At 53.5% G+C, this 16,021-nt stretch overlaps 2 protein-coding genes across 3 annotated transcripts in view; one reads left to right on the top strand and one right to left on the bottom strand.

Moving 5' to 3' along the window:
• The window catches only part of ILRUN (inflammation and lipid regulator with UBA-like and NBR1-like domains), a 256,018-nt gene that overhangs the window by 160,335 nt on the left and 79,662 nt on the right, over positions 1 to 16,021 (top strand). The window lies entirely within an intron of this gene.
• The window catches only part of PACSIN1 (protein kinase C and casein kinase substrate in neurons 1), a 63,651-nt gene continuing 48,836 nt past the window's right edge, over positions 1,207 to 16,021 (bottom strand). For both annotated transcript variants that reach the window (XM_082345089.1, XM_082345090.1), the window contains exons 2-10: positions 9,439 to 9,561; positions 8,359 to 8,515; positions 7,150 to 7,385; positions 6,595 to 6,750; positions 6,312 to 6,487; positions 5,819 to 5,939; positions 5,593 to 5,720; positions 4,425 to 4,612; positions 1,207 to 3,962 (exon numbers count right to left, since the gene is read on the bottom strand). In XM_082345089.1, the coding sequence (XP_082201215.1) occupies positions 3,853 to 3,962; positions 4,425 to 4,612; positions 5,593 to 5,720; positions 5,819 to 5,939; positions 6,312 to 6,487; positions 6,595 to 6,750; positions 7,150 to 7,385; positions 8,359 to 8,515; positions 9,439 to 9,558 (1,392 nt within the window). In that variant the 5' untranslated portion in view covers positions 9,559 to 9,561 and the 3' untranslated portion in view covers positions 1,207 to 3,852. The remainder of the gene's footprint in view (positions 3,963 to 4,424; positions 4,613 to 5,592; positions 5,721 to 5,818; positions 5,940 to 6,311; positions 6,488 to 6,594; positions 6,751 to 7,149; positions 7,386 to 8,358; positions 8,516 to 9,438; positions 9,562 to 16,021) is intronic.

Below are 16,021 nucleotides of genomic sequence, written 5' to 3'. Positions count from 1 at the left end.
GGAGGGAGGAGGATTAGGGGCGAGGAGTGGGGAGCTGGAGCCGCTCCAGAACGTGGAGCTGCGGGGGGCTTGGGTGGGGCAGCTCCCTGCTGTGTGGATCTGCACAGAGGCCGCAGAGGCACACACCCATTCAGTGACACCTCCTGAATCCTCTTCCTCCTTCACACACCTGCCTGTCAGGACTCCATCTAGCCTAGGTACTCCCTGACCTTTTGCAGGGGAGCCTGCCTCCAGGGCTCCCCATAACTGCATGGAACAGCCTGTCCAAATAAGGCAAACTTTTATCTTTACTTGAAGAGTCCTCTGGCTAAAACCAGGGGTTTGTCCCTGAAGGTGGATCTGCGGGATGAAGAATATGGGGGAGAGAACAGATCCAATCCCCAAATGGACCTTTTCTCCCTGCCCTGAGCATGCCCCGAGGCTGGGGGAAAACAGTAGGGGTGAGGGGACTATAGTATATTTGCCTTGAACGATGGGTTTGTGTCAGGACCCTGTCAGGCTGTCAAGGCCAGAAGGGCGTCAGAGAGACATCTAACCAGATGGGGGAGGCTGAGACCCGGCGTGGGGACACAGTGACCTGATGGCAGGACTGGGACAGGGACTCCTGCCCTGCCCCAGAGGGGATCTGGCTGGAGTGGGGAGGCTGGAGCAGGGGCTGGGACTGGAGCTGAAGCTGGGCTGGGGGCTGAGCCCCGGGTATAACAGAGTTAGGAGCCCAGAGCCCCTGTCCTGCCCCCAAAGGGGCCCCACACGGAAATGCTGTCAGAGGTCAGGCAGGACACAGGAAAGTGTGGCATGGCCTGATGTCACACCACAGGGAGCCTGGGACTGTGAACAGCCAGGAGCCACAGGCCTCAGCGGCCACTTTTAGAATTTTGCTTTAAAAATGGAAACCTATTTAGGGGTCAAATTCACCCTTGAACCATGAGTTTGGGACCCCGGATGCCCCAGGTCTCCTGGTCAGTGCTCATCACCAGGCACCCGGGACTCTAAAGGCCACAGCCTTGGAGCCTTAGAGAGCATCTGCTGTGACTTTCCCTGTACAGACAGGACCCGGGGCCCTGGAAGGTGAAGGGACCAGCCCTCAGGCCCCCAGCCCGCGGTGGTCGCCAGGACAGTACCCAGCGTGCTCCCCAACAGACGTCCAACCGCAGGCAACTCTCAGAGCGCTCGCAAGACACACAAGACTCAGGATGACAACGTCCAGCCAGGGTGACACAGTTCTGGATTTTATCCACAGTCATACAATCACAACTTATATATATATATATTTGTATTTATATACCTTTAAATTACACAATCATGTACAAAACAGGTGCATTGCTGAGACCACAGCACTTCTCGGAGTTTCACAGGTGTTGGACTAATGGAGTCAGGAAGCCTAGGGTGGCAGGCGGCGGGGCAGCCCCGGCTCCTCGCAGAGCCAGGCCGCAGAAAGGGCGCTTAACTGGGGACAAAACACGGTACACGCCGAGCCCCGCAGGGCGCCCCGCGGAGCATCCAGGGGGGCGGACGGGGGCTACAGGAGGCGGTGGGCGAGGCCGCTACGCTCGGTGTTGAGTGCCCGACACCAGCACTGACAGGTGGGGCTCAGGGGGACTTCCGGGCGGGAGACCCTCCTGCCCTGGGGTCCTGAGGAGCCGGGGGACTGAGAGGGAGTGGTCCCCAACAGGGCCGTGGAGGTGGTTGCTCAGAAGGAATGGGTTTCGAGCCCCCACCCCGGAGTGGGCTGCTGGAGTGCTGAGGGGGACAGGCCTGGGGTCCAGCCAGGGCCACAGCCCCTCCCCAGGTACCGGGAAGCCGCGGGCACAGAGAGGCGGAGTCCAGGCCCAAGGTGCACATGTGCTCGCTTCCTGCCTTCGAAGGGGCAGAGGCCTCCAACCCCAACTCCTGCCCTTGGGGAGAGCCTGAAGAGGCTTTTGTTCTGGAGTCCGGAGGCCTGAGGCTTCCGAAATCTTACTTCAGGCTCTGAGGGGCCTAGGGCACATCTCAGGCTGCAGCAGAGGCCCAGAAAGCAGACAGTAACAAGAACAGGGGTGCTGACAGGGGAGTTTGCCCGACCCTGTGGGTGCCATTGTCCCCAAACCCCCAACTCCCCTGGCCCCAAGGGAGGCCTGCACCAGCTCAGGCCCCTGTGACTCTGCCCAGGTCCTCTGTGCCCACATGACCAGGCTCAGGGCCTTGAGGCTGGGGTCTGCGACTTCCTGAGTGGGCTGCTGGGAGAAGAAGCACGGAGCAAAAGAGGACTGAGGCTGACGGAGGGGCTGGGGTATCACACTGTCTTTACCTGGAGGCCCGGGGTCCAGGTGCTGCTGGAGCTGAGCGGGTAGGGTGTCTGCAGGCCCGAAGCTCAGAAGTAGCATCAGCTGTGAGCAGTAACCTCGCCTGGTGCTGCAGGAAGTCTCACGGCCTCACCCCGGAGGTCCCCGAGAGACTCCTCTTCCCATCATTCCCCTACCTCACTGGGTCTTGTCCTGCCCTGGTCGGCTTCTCAAGCACCCTCGCCCCACTCCTATGGGCCAGGCTGGTTGGTACCTGGTACGAATACCTGGTAATCCAGCACCACTTCCTTTCACCAACCACAGGAAACACTCCTGCTCTTGCGGGAGGCCCTTTGCCTCCTCCCACCCACAAAAGTCCTTTAACTGAGACCCAGGCTTGGAGAGATGGAGGGGCTGCCAGCAGGAGGGGCTGCCAGGGGCTGGGGTTGGGTGAGAGGGGACAAGGAAGAAAGACCTGGCGACTGTCCCGCTTCTGAGGCCAGGGCTCCTCCCTCCTGCAAACCCACGCCTCTCCCATTGGCCACAGGCACCGGGTCCCCAGTGCCTCCCCAGGCAGGCCAGAGCAGGGGAGAGAGGCATGGGAGGCCAGCTTAGCCCAGTGGTTCTACTGTTTTAGATGGACATGGAGGGAGGGAGGGAGGGAGGGAGAGAGGGATGGCAAGAGGCCCTCCTCCCCAGGAAACGGGAGGAGGCTGCTACTGTTGTTGGCTTTGCCCTGGGCTTTGGGGCCCCTCCCCCCTGGGCTTTGGGGCCCCTCCCCCCGGCCTGAGGCCTTACGAGAGGGGGGCGGGGTCTGAGGAAGAGCCTGTGCCGGAAGTACTGACAGCGGCAGAGAAGGGCCCCAGCAGGGTCCTCCTGGTCCTTCCGCTGAGCCTGCTCCCCGTTCACTCACCCTCCTACACCCCAGTCACACTGTCCCCAACTCCAGCTCACCCCTCTTCATGTCCTGGGGAGTCTAGGGCCCCCTGGAAAGCTCTATGGGAGAAGAGGGTGACTATCCCTCCTCCAGCCCCACCAGTCCTGAGGGGCGAGGCTAGGAGAAGGGCACTCCCCAGGCAGAGTGGAAGACTAAAGAGGAGGCCCCCTTCTCGGGGGTCTGCAGGGGAGGTCTTTGAGAATAGGGAGGTGGTGGAGGGGAGCAGGGTTGGGCAGGAGGCAGAGGTCATAAAACCAGGCCCAGAGAATGGGCGCAGGTGCTGGCAGCCTGGGGTGGGGAGGGGAAGGCTGGAGGGACTGAGGCAGGATGGAAGGGTCCAGGAGACACCCATCTGGGCTCAGGAGACTCTTTGGTGGGATCTGAAGAGCGGATGTTGTGATGTCGCTGTTGGGCTAAGTCCTAAGACCCTCACCTACCCTGGGGCCATCACCCCAAGTCCCACCACCCTGGCCTCCAGGCAAATGCTCTGTCTCTTAGTATTTTTTTGTTTTGTTCTGTTTTGACTTTTAAAAAAATAAAAGCTTGATTGGAAAATATGTCTGGAACTCTATGGCGAGGGGAGGAGGACAAGAGTGGGCAGGGAGGGGAGGCGGTGGGTGAGGAGTGGGGGTGATGTGGAGGGGAGCAGGGTAGCTAGATGGCCTCCACGTAGTTGGCGGGATAGAGGCCCAGCTGCCCGCTGTCCAGCCGCCCGCGGCACCAACCCTGCTCGTCCTCCTCGCCAAGCTTGGTGAGCTCATCTCCTAGGGAGGTGACACAGAGGAGCTGGTTGACAGGAACTCAGAGAGGACTGACCCCCACCCCCACCTGCCGGGTAAGCCCTCTGATTACACTGGGCCGACCCCAGTGCCCCGCCCATTACTGCCCGGATGCCAGCCCCCGGAGACCAGCCCCAACCACACCTCAACACCCACGGGCGGCCCAGCCAACCACCTAATCTCGGCTCCACCCCGGAAACCCAGGCCCCGCCTCCAGCTTCATTGCCCTAGTCCTGTCCGTCCTCCTGGCAGCCCTGCCCTCAGGCTCCGCCCCCAATCCAAGCTCTGGCCCTACCCCCACCCTATTCTCAGGTCCAGATTCTGCCCCTGGCACCCACTTGCCACTCTCAGGCCCTGCCCTTGCTCTCCAATTGAAGTCTCGCCCCCGAGGCACAGGTCGCCCTCCAGGTCTTGGCCACGCCCATGCGCCAGGCCCCGCCCCCATACCAGCCTTGAAGCTGAGCTCGTCCTGCTCCTGGCCGTCGTAGTCGTAGAGCGCCCGCACACGCACTCCCTTGGCGTCTTCATCGAAGGGGTTGGAGCCCCCGTTGGCCTCATTTCCCCCAAATGGATTCCCGCTCTCGTCGTCCGACCACTCAGTGGCGTAAGTCTGGCCCCTGTCGTAGCTGCTAACACTGAGACGCAGAGAGAGGACCCAGCATAAGTGGCCTCTCACCCGGTCCTCAGGGCTGCCCCCTCCTCCCAACCAGAGCCCTGACCCTAAATTCCACCAAGGCTGGAGCAAGGATGGGCCTTGTAAAACGGGGTCCGGAGCCAGTGACCCTCACTGACAGCTCTTTAACCAGATGGGAGGCAGGACTATTAGCATTACTCAGCCCTTGAGTGAGGAGGTGCTGAAAGAGACCCCAGAGAACATCTGACCCCTCATCTGAGAGGGGCATTACAACCCAGTGGCTAAGAGTGAGGATTACTAGTACTAGGGATGTAATGTACAACATGATAAAGATAATTAACACTGCTATATGTTACCTATGAAAGTTACACAGTAAGTCCTAAAGAGTTCTCACCACCAGGAAAACAATTTTTTTTCTAATTCTTTAACTTTGTATCTATATGAGATGATGGATGTTCACTAAACTTATTGTGCTAATCATTTCATGATGTATGTGAGTCAGATCATTATGCTGTACACCTTAACCTTATACAGTGCTATGTATCAATTATATCTCAATAAAACTGGAAGAAAAAAAAAAAAACAAGAAAAGAAAGAAATAAGGCCAAGGCAAATATATGAGTGAGGATTCTGGAGCCAGACCTCTTGGGCATCATATCTTGGCTCTGAGGCTTACTAACTAGCTGTATGACCTTGGGCAAGTCACTTAACCTCTCTGGGTGTTGATTTCTCCATCTGTAAAATGGGAATATTCACACACTCCTCAGAGTGTTGAGAGACATCAAGGAGCTAATTTATGGAAAATGCTTAGAACGGTGCCTGGCACACAGTAGGTGCTCTCACAGGGTTATCTATCACTACGTTTGAGAGGAGCCCAGGGTTGCCATGATTTAGACCATTTCTTGTCTCCTGAGGTAAAACTCAGCTGTCCCAGTGTGTGGACCCCCCTGGCCCCCAGGAAGCTCCATAGGAGGCACTTACCTGCCACGGTCCCCAGCCTGGGATGTGGACTCCACCATCCCAGCAGCATTGGTCAGCACTACCCCCTCTGCCTTCTTGGACTGCTTCTCCTTCTTGGTGGTGGTGTGCGGGAGGTCTGGGTTCCACTCCTGGGGGGCGTCAGGGCAGCAGTCAGGCTGGGGGGCTGCCCCCCGAGGCTCCTTCCAGCTGTTTCAGATTCCCCTTCCCCATCCCCACACATCCTCACCTCAAACTGGGGCCAATTCATGGGCATGCCAGGGCCGCTGGTGCTGCGGAACCATCTGAGGTCGTCCTGGGCGTCGGCCCCCCGGATGGCCTGCTCCAGCTCCCGGTACACTTGAACATAGCTGTGCACGGGGGAGATGGAGAGGTGCAGGGCAAGATGCACCATGGCCCCGTCTCAGCCTCAGTGAGGGCCAGAGCCTGTTCAGGAGACCAGGGTGCTGGCGTGCCCCCCAGGTGGGAATCAGGCTGCTTCCAAAGGAGCAATCTCTGAGTGGGCAGCTCCAGGTATGCCCAGTGGGCACCTTCTCCATCCCCACCTTAGCCACTCACCCATCCATCCAAGCATGTTTCTTGAGTATCTGGTGTGCGTCAGCTTAAACCCAGGCAGCCACTGGCCCCTGCAGCTCTGCCCTCCCCTTCCTGTCACTATAACATAGGGCCCAGGATGCCCTGCTGCCTCTGCCTGTGCCCACCATGCCGCCACGCCCAGCTACCTGCTATTCTCAGCTAGGTTGAGGTGACGTTTGATGTCTAGCAGCACCTCCTTGAGGAAGACCAGCCTCCTTTCCTCAAATTGCTGGCACTGTTCAAACACCTGCTCCATGCCCTCCATGTACTGGGGTGTGGTCTTGCCCACGTCATCCAGCACCTTCTCATACTTCTCCTGCATCTATAGGAACCAGGGCAAGGCGGGGGGTGGTGGTGGTGAGACCCAGGCCTGCAGCTCCCAGCTGCCACCCACTCCAAGGGGCCCTGAGACCCCAGCCCGACCAGCACCTTCTGCACATCCTGCTTGCACTTGTCCACTTTGTCCTGCAGCTTCTTCTGCTGCTCGGGTGTGACCGACTGCTCCGTCTTGCTATTCATCTCCCGGGTCATGGCCAGCTTCTCCTCTTTGCAGGCCAGATGGTAGGCCTTCTTGGCTGCCTCTAACTGTGGGGAGGGGGGAGAGGGGGCAGGGTGTAAGCAGAAGCAAACGTGTTCACTCTCAACTCCTCCCACCTGCCCGCTCCACCGGGAGCTGTGAGCACACATTCTTAAAAGGCGGAAGGGATGCAGGCCCGGCTCCAGGTATTCAGGAGCAGCGCCCACCCATCTGTGCATTTCCCTGCACTGCCTGCCCCTGTGGACTCCCTCCCGTCGGGCACTGCAGGGCCTGCCCCATCTGTGGGTGTTTCTTTCTGGCAGGCAGTGCTGCTCCCCTGTGGGCCCAATACCAGCGGGCAGTGCACTGCCTGCCACATCCGTAGAGACCCTCCCTCTGATCAGTCTGCCCCTCTTGAGCCCAGCTGCCCAGCCTCGCCCCTTCCGTGGCAGCCGCCCACCAGGCACCTCCTTTATCTTCTTGGCCCAGGGCTTCTGGGCCTTGCGGAAGCCGTCTTCAGCCTCCTTGGTCTCCTTGAAGCCGCCCATGATCTGCTTGTGATAGGCATCCTTCTGCCAGTTCTTGACCTTCTCCAGGTCCTCGTTTAGCAGGCTGTTCTTCACCTCCTGGTGCAGTTCGCTCACCTTGTCCGCCTCCGTCATCATGGCACCCCAGGCCCGCTCCAGGCTGCCATACTGTGGGCCTGAGGAAATGGCCATGCGGTCACCGGGTCCTCATTACCCCCGGCCCAGAGGCCCGCCTCACGCCTCCTTTTTCTGAGGCTTTCCCCATACTTCCCATGGCAGCAGAAATGCCCTCCTCTGCTCTCCCTATAGTTTTATCCATCTTCCAGGGCCGAAGAACAGCCACCTCCTTCAGGAAGCCTTTTCTGAGTACTCTATCCTCACACACCTCGGCCTCCAGCCCTCATGAATTGTTCTTACAGCGTCCGTCTCTGGGCCTACTCCCTGTCTCCCCCATCAGCTTGTGAGCCCCATGGGCGGCAGCCTGGACCCCCATGAGCTCTCACAAGCCAGCACAGCACCAGGCACACAGTCGGTGCTCCGGGAATGTTGACTGAACGTTAAAACTGAAGAACCAACTGGTGACAGATAACAGGAAGCCACTGGGACCAGACATCCCACAGGATCTGGACCAGCAAGAACAATTGCTATAATAAAATTTGCATATGGGCCACATTAAACGCCCTGAATTTGATAGTTGAACTATGGTTATATAAACAAATGTTCTTATTCTTTGGTGTTACATGAAGAATTTAGGGTGAAGGGGCATGTCTCTAACTTAAATGGTTCGGAAAAGATATGCCTATAAATAGAGAGGGAGTGAGAAAACAAACGTAGTAAAATGTGAGCTGGTGAGTCTGGGTGAAAGGTATGTAATTCTCTGTACTGTTCTAGCAACTGTTCTCTAAGCTTAAATTATTTCAAAATAAAAAGTTGTTTTTAATCCAACCTAAAATTGCAGAAAGTAGAGCTGACCGGGGACAGGGGAGGCCTGCGTGGTTTGGGAGGGGAAATGTGCAGGGCAGGGCCCGGCGACTGGGGGGTGCAGGTGCATCCAGAGGCAGGGCGCTCCCGGGACCCAGACAGTGGGGGACCGGTTAGCGCCTGGGGTGTGCGCACGGGCTGGGCATGGGGCAGGAGGGGGAGGGGCACCTTTCTCGATGAGCTGGCGCCAGCGCTTGGCCCAGTCGGTGAGCTGCTGCGCATACGCCTTCTCAATCTTGGCGCGCTCCTGCACGCAGTTCATCAGGTCGTTGCACAGCCGGTGCCCGTCATCGATGCGCTTCACCGTCCGCTTGTAGTTCCCCACCTGGCGGCCGAGCAGCGAGCACGACTCCCGCGGGCTCCCCGCCTCGCCCGCCCGGCCGCCCTGGCCACCCTGTCCTGCAGGGGGCGCCCGCTGGGCCACCCCGCGCTCACACCCAGGGGGCTCTGCACCCTCTCGCTGATGGAGGCTTGGACACCCCCCTCACACCCCACCGTCTATACACTCCCTCATCCCACTTTAAACAGAATTTCCTCACTGCCACCAAGTGCAGAAGGATATTTATAATTTGGACTTAGACTCAAATGAATTATTCATTTTGTACTTGCCGTGGTAAATCTATCATATTTATATAGACTCATATAAGCGTTGAGCTGAGCTGCAGCTTCTTGACATAATATTATGTTTTGTAGACATCTCATTAAACACTTATTAATTTAGGTTTGGCAGTTTTCACTTTGGGTTTTGGAAGCCGATGGAAAATTTCTTTCTGGGTCTCAAATATTTTGGGAGGCTCCTGCAATGCTGGCTCCACCTCTTTGTCGCTGCGGGGCTCCCTGAACTCGTAACACTTCTCTGTGACCAGTGCTCCGCCCCCTGCCCACTGCATAGGGTAGGAGGCGGGGCACAGCTGTGAAAGGCCACGTAAGCTGTAAAGTGCTGCACCTGCCTGCGTGAAGCACGAGGAGTCTGAGCCGGCGCCCCCAGAGCAGAGGGTCAGGAGGGCCCTGTTCTGCATCATAAATTCCACAGGATCTCTCCAGGGGCAGCTGTGGGGCAGAGGGGCTCTGGGCTCAATGGTCTGTAGGAACCACTTGGTGGCAACAACTGCCCGCTGGACATGGAGGGCTTTGGAGGGGTCCGTGGGGCTGGGGAGCAAGATCTGAGGTCACGGGTGGGTGGGAGCCTGGGCCTCCACGCAGCCAGGCTGCCTGGTCCCCAGGACCTGGGGAGCATCTAAGCCTCACCTCCCAGAAGCTGTCGGTGGTCTCCTCCGGAGCTAGCGAGGCCTCGTCGTAGGAGCCAGACATGGTGTGGCCGTTGCTGTGGACAGGTGTGGAGCGGCGGTCAGCAGGCCGGCTGCTCATGCGCTGGGAGGGCAGGAGAGAGATCCTGGAGATGAGGGCAGCTCCCCGCATGCCCCATTCCAGGCCTGGGGCGCCAACTTGCTGTGGGCCTCGCGTTGGATGGGGGCTCAGAGACTGGCTCCCCATCCCTAGGGTAACCCCAAGAGCCACCCTGTAGCACCCCTCATGCCCACCTCCCGGTCTCTCCGCCATAAGCTCTTCACTCCACATCCTGTCCTTCCCCTCTCCCCTAAGTCCGTCATCCAGCTCAAGCGTGGGCACCTCTTCTCAGAAGCCTGCTGCAACCACCAGAACCATGGTGCCTACAACTGTTTTTGTGCTCCTGGACTCTTAGAGCTAAAACCTAGGGCCACGTAATTACATATTTGCTTTATATAAATCCGCAGTTTGCTTCACAGACACACACAGCTCCTCAAAGCCAGCAATCAGGCTTATCTTTGTGCATGTCCTGCACTCCCCCTCCCCAGGACTTGGCACCCTGGGGCTCAATGATGAACCCTAGAAAGCTTCTCAATCTGCCCACCTCGGTACTGCCCACCCTGACACAGCTGAATCCTTGCACCTGGTGCAAAAGACCCACCTCAGCTCCCGCCCAATCCCCAATTGACGCAGAACCCCTGGTCTCAGCCCCTAGAACCTCCCTGAACCCCCCCACCTGAAGCCTGGACCCGAGACCCTCGGGAAGCTGGCAGCAGGCCCCCTCCTACCTCCCGCCCAGGCTCAGCGCCTCCTCAGATCTCTGAGGTACTGGGCTCCTGTAAATGCCCTTCCGGCTGCCCTGGTGCCCAGCCTCAAAGCCTCCATTAGCCGCTTACGTATCTCCTGAGTCCCAGACATGTGGCTTCCTGGCCCACAGGTCAGAGCACCGCAATCTGCGTGAACATCGGGGTGGCTGTGTGTACCATGGATCTGTCAGCAGGCATCACGGCTGTCCAATCTAGGCCATGTGCTGCCCCCGGGCCAGGGCAGGCACTGCCCTACTCCCATCCCCCAGTCCTCATCGCCACCCTGGACAAGAATGGCTCAGTAGTTAGGAGACAGGACGCAGAGAGCTAGGGGCCTGGTCTTCAAAGGGGCAGTGAGTCCAGGCTGGGCCTGACCCTGAAATGGAGCAGGACCCTATGATCCTTGCTGCCCATGTCCTCAGCCTGCCTTTTGTCTGTGGAAAAACTTTAGCCAAACAGTAAGTTTAATCAGATAAGTGAGAAAATGCAGAAACAAGACTAAAAGTCTAAGAGTCTAAACAAGTCCAACAAGAGAAAATAGTAATAGTTTAGTCATTAAGCATAGTCAAGGACCTTTAGTTCCTCTTCAAGGGCTATAGATAATATTCTGAGCCATATCCTGTGAGCTGTCTTACAGATACTAAAACCCCTACCAGGTGGAAGAAGTTAACTACATGATGACCAGGCTGTAGCCATGACATAAGCTGCCACAATTCCAAGAACTGGCCTCAAAGAAATGGGAACAAACCGACCCTTGAACTGAAGACTAACTGTACTTAAACAATCAAGATGACACTGATCAGACCACTGCATGACCAATTTCAAGATGACTGTCAGAGCTGACTGTGTTGTTTCTGCAAGTAGCCCCTCCCCTTCACCTACAGAAGCTCTTGCCCACTGATTGTTAGTGGGGGGAAATTGGCCTTTGGACAGGAATCTGCCCTCCCCCCAGGTTGCCGGCCTCCAAAATAAAGTAAACTTTTCTTTCCACCAAACTTGCTTTTTTTTTTTTTTTAATTTTATTTATTTATTTATTTATTTATTTATTTATGGCTGTGTTGGGTCTTCGTTTCTGTGCGAGGGCTTTCTCCAGTTGCGGCAAGTGGGGGCCACTCTTCATCGCGGTGCGCGGGCCTCTCACTATCGCGGCCTCTCTTGTTGCGGAGCACAGGCTCCAGACGCGCAGGCTCAGCAGTTGTGGCTCACGGGCCTAGTTGCTCCGCGGCATGTGGGATCTTCCCAGACCAGGGCTCGAACCCGTGTCCCCTGCACTGGCAGGCAGATTCTCAACCACTGCGCCACCAAGGAAGCCCCAAACTTGCCTCTTAATTGGCTTTACGGCAGCGAGCAGCCGGATCCCCACTTTCAGTAACAGTTTTTGGCACCCGACGTAGGGCTGCTGCGCTCTCACAGCACCTGGCTCCCTGGGGTTTTCCCGAGCAGACTCGCCCACCATGACCATGTGCTGGGATGGCTGCGAGGAGCCCGCCACTCGTGGCTAGCTGGTCCTGAGAGAGGGATTTGGGGGGACGTTCCTAGCAGCTGCCAAAACCATTTGTTTCGGGAATCCTCCCTGTTTCTCCCCTGCTCGGCACTGGCTGCCAATGTACGTTTTTCCTCGGTGGAACGGAAACATGCATCTAAACGAGCTGACAAGCTCCAAGACAGAGTAAGTCCACTGGTGTGTACCCAGGCAAACTTCTATTTTGAGCACAAAGTGCTATTTGGGCATTTTGCCAATTGGTTCTGACATGTGTCTGACACTGAGGACCATTTGTGTTGGGGAAATATTTGTTTGGGACTCTGTATCAGTCATCCTCTTGGAGGATTTGTGACAGTTCTGTCTTCTGGTGTGTGAGTGTATATTCCATTTGTGTGACTGGAAAAATTTTAGCTATGAGATTATGACTAAAGAAAAAAGACAATTTTTTTTGGCCACACTGCTTGACATACAGGGTCCTAGTTCCCCGACCAGGGATCGAACCTGTGTCCCCTGCAGTGGAAGCACAGGGTCTCAAGAACTGGACCACCAGGGAAGTCCCAAAGATAATTTTTTTTTACCAATCTAAGACAACAGTATTCTTTAGACTCTGGAGAAAATTGGTTAAGATGAAACTCTTTTGAAATTACAAAAGAGTTTTGAAATTCTTCTGGTTCTTTTTGCATCTGCAGTTAGAGAAAGCTAGCTTGATAAAATACTCTTTTCAGAATTCTGACCCTCAGAGAACAAAAATATGCCTAGGAGAAAACTTGAAGTTAACTCTTATCATGGCCTTGAAATACAAACAAACACAGCCCACTTTGCCTGCGACTTCAGCCTTGGGTTAATTAGTAGAACTTCAAAAGATGTTTGGGTTTATTAAACATGCATCTTGTACCACAATAAAGAGAAACTATGCTATGCGAAAAAATGTAAGTTTTTAGAGGTTATGGAATATGTTCTTTTTTAAAATTAATTATTTTATTTTTGGCTGTGTTGGGTCTTCATTGCTGGGTGCAGGCTTTCTCTAGTTGCGGCGAGTGGGGGCTACTCTTCGTTGCAGTGGACGGGCTTCTCATTGCGGTGGCTTCTTTTGTTGCAGAGCATGGGCTCTAGTTGCACGGGCTTCAGTAGTTGTGGCAGGCGGGCTCAGTAGTTGTGGCTCGCAGGCTCTAGAGTGCAGGCTCTATAGTTATGGCGCGTGGGCTTAGTTGCTCCACAGCATGTGGGAGCTTCCCGGACCAGGGCTCGAACCCGTGTCCCCTGCATTGGCAGGTGGATTCTCAACCACTGCGCCACCAGGGAAGTCCCAGAATATGTTCTTAAGTTTGCCAATCAGTAAATGCTGGTATAACAGTTCAATTACTTACTTCTTGGTTTTGTTAAGGCTTTTAAGTGTTAAAAACTGAAATATGTAATTAAAGCTACTAAAAATGATAAGGGAAGCATTTCAGTGTGTAAAGCAAGTAGGATATGCATGGTCGGCAGAGAAGGTATAAAGAATGGAGATATTTTTGTTGAGGAAAAATGATGGTAATAATCTTGTCCTAGAGCTGGTTATTTCTGGATGGGGAAATCATATGGATACAAAAGTGATAAAAGGTTTGCAAAAAAAGGGAACTTTGAGAAAAGAATTTTGTACACTGTCAGGAGTGATTAAGATTAGATTGGATTTAATTAGGTTAATATCTATAGCAAGCTGGTAAAGACTGGAATTTGGTTTCTTTCTCCCTGTTAAGAGAACAAAATTTTCCTGGAATACTGAGCTGCTTTTAATAACAGATTGTAAGTTTCTTTCTTTTTTCTTTTAATAACACCAATATTTTTTTAATTAATTAATTAATTAATTTTTTGGCTGCATTGGGTCTTCATTGCTGTGCATGGGCTTTCTCTAGTAGCAGAGGCTACTCTTCGTTGCAGTGTGCAGGCTTCTCATTGCAGTGGCTTCTCTTGTTGCAGAGCACGGGCTCTAGGTGCGCGGGCTTCAGTAGTTGTGGCCTGCAGGCTCTAGAGCACAGGCTCAGTAGTTGTGGTGCACAGGCTTAGTTGCTCCGCAGCATGTGGGATCTTCCCGGACCAGGGCTCGAACCTGTGTCCCCTGCATTGGCAGGCGGATTCTTAACCACTGCACCACCAGAGAAGCCCGTAAGTTTCTTTCTCTAGCCAATTTTGAGTATTCTAAAAGGCCCCTAGGCATGTCAGAAGAAATATTAAAGCAACTAGGATTTCGTAAGTTAAATTATATGGACAACATTTGATAACTTTCAGATCATACTGCTGAACTGGGTAAAAAATTTAAAGCATTCTAATGAAAAGCTATTGTTTTGCTTCAAATCATATGTATATATATATTTGGCTGCGCTGTGCAGCATGCAGGATATTAGTTCCCTGACCAGGGATTGAACCCGTGTCCCCTGCATTAGGAGTGCAGAGTCTTAACCACTGGACTGCCAAGGAAGTCCCTCAAACCATAATTTTGACCCCAATGTTCAGGATGGAAAAAACTGGCTAGTTATCATAGAGTATAATTACTTACGATGTGTATCACTGCTGGCTTTAAGTTTACTACTAAAAGCACATGTACAGGGACTTCCCTGGTGGCACAGAGGTTAAGACTCCATGCTCACAATGCAGGGGGCCCAGGTTTGATCCCTGGTCTGGGAACTAGATCCCACATGCATGCCGCAACTAAGAGTTTGCATGCCACAACTAAGGAGCCCACAAGCCGCAACTAAGGAGCTGGCAAGCCACAACTAAGGGGCCTTCGAGCCGCAACTAAGGAGCCCACCTGCCGCAACCAAGACACAATGCAACCAAATAAATAATAAATATTTTAAAAAATAAAAGCACATGTACAATGCTTGTGTGACAATTGGGTATTAGTGCTAAAATGTGTAGCCTATAAAATGTTTCCCCATCAGCATACCCCTGTATTAGTTTGTTATGTCTGATTAGTTTTCCCCCATCATGGATAACTAGGCCAATATATAACCAAAAAGTAGGTCTAGCACTGAGGGACATGAATGAACCCAGAGCAGGCAATGGAGCTACATCTGGCAGTGCTGGAAAAATATATTGATTATCAATGCTTTCTGTGCAAATATTTGCAATTAAAGTGGGGGCGAAATGATGGAAGAAATTTTCACATATTGAGGTATGGGGAAGTCATTCTGACTTACACATGATTTAATTTGAACTTTAGACTAACCAAAACAGCCTGTTTGTGGCCTAGTAAACATACATTGTATATCTGCTTTAACCATTAAGAAAAAAAAAAAAAAACACATTCAGAGAATAATACAAAGATGCATTTTGATTGTTATCCTCATTGTAATATGTCTACTAATTTTCAAATGTTTGTCCAGGTACTATGACAAGTAGTCAAAGAGAGAGTTAATGTTTTCATAATATAAAATGTTGGGGACTTCCCCAGTGGCGCAGTGGTTAAGAATCTACCTGCCAATGCAGGGGACATGGATTCGATCCCTGGTCCGGGAAGATCCCACATGCTGCAGAGCAACTAAGCCCGTGCGAGACAACTACTGAGCCTGTGCTCTAGAGCCTGCGAGCCACAACTACTGAGCCTGCATGCCACAACTACTGAAGCCTGCGCACCTAGGGCCCGTGCTCTGCAACAAGAGAAGCCACCACAATGAGAAGCCCGCACACTGCAACAAAGAGTAGCCCCCACTCGTCACAACTAGAGAAAGCCCGCACGCAGTAACAAAGACCCAACGCAGCCAATAAGTAAATTTAAAAAAAAATGTTGATGCTAAGCTTGGAACTTGAGATTACTTCCAACTCTGTGTCGTTCCCAAAATTAGGCAGGACTATGCCCCACTTCAGCAGGAAGTAGCGAGAGCAGTTGTCGTGCCATTCACTCAAAGATTTGGGGAAACCTGGAACAGAAATGGAACTAAAACAGAATTCCTGTACCAAGTCTATGATTAACCTCTGTATCCAAAACTTTATTCCCTTTCTTGTTTTGTACCTGTCCCTCCTCAAGACTGAGGAGTATCAAAGAAAAGGGGGTATTGAAATGGAGCAGGACCCTATGGTCCTTGCCCCACATGTCCTCAGCCTGCCTTTTGAGTGTGGAAAAACTTTAGCCAAAGAGTAAGTTTAATCAGAGAAGTGAGAAAATGAAGAAACAAAGGAAAATAGTCCAATAAGACTAAATAATAATAGATTAGTCATTAAGCATAGTCAAGGACCATTAGTTCCTCCTCAAGGGCTATAGATAATACTCTGAGCCATA

This window comes from Balaenoptera borealis (genome assembly GCF_965194805.1).
Source record: "Balaenoptera borealis genome assembly, chromosome: 12".
Lineage (NCBI taxonomy): Eukaryota > Metazoa > Chordata > Mammalia > Artiodactyla > Balaenopteridae > Balaenoptera > Balaenoptera borealis.
This window is presented reverse-complemented; position numbering and strand designations above follow the sequence as displayed.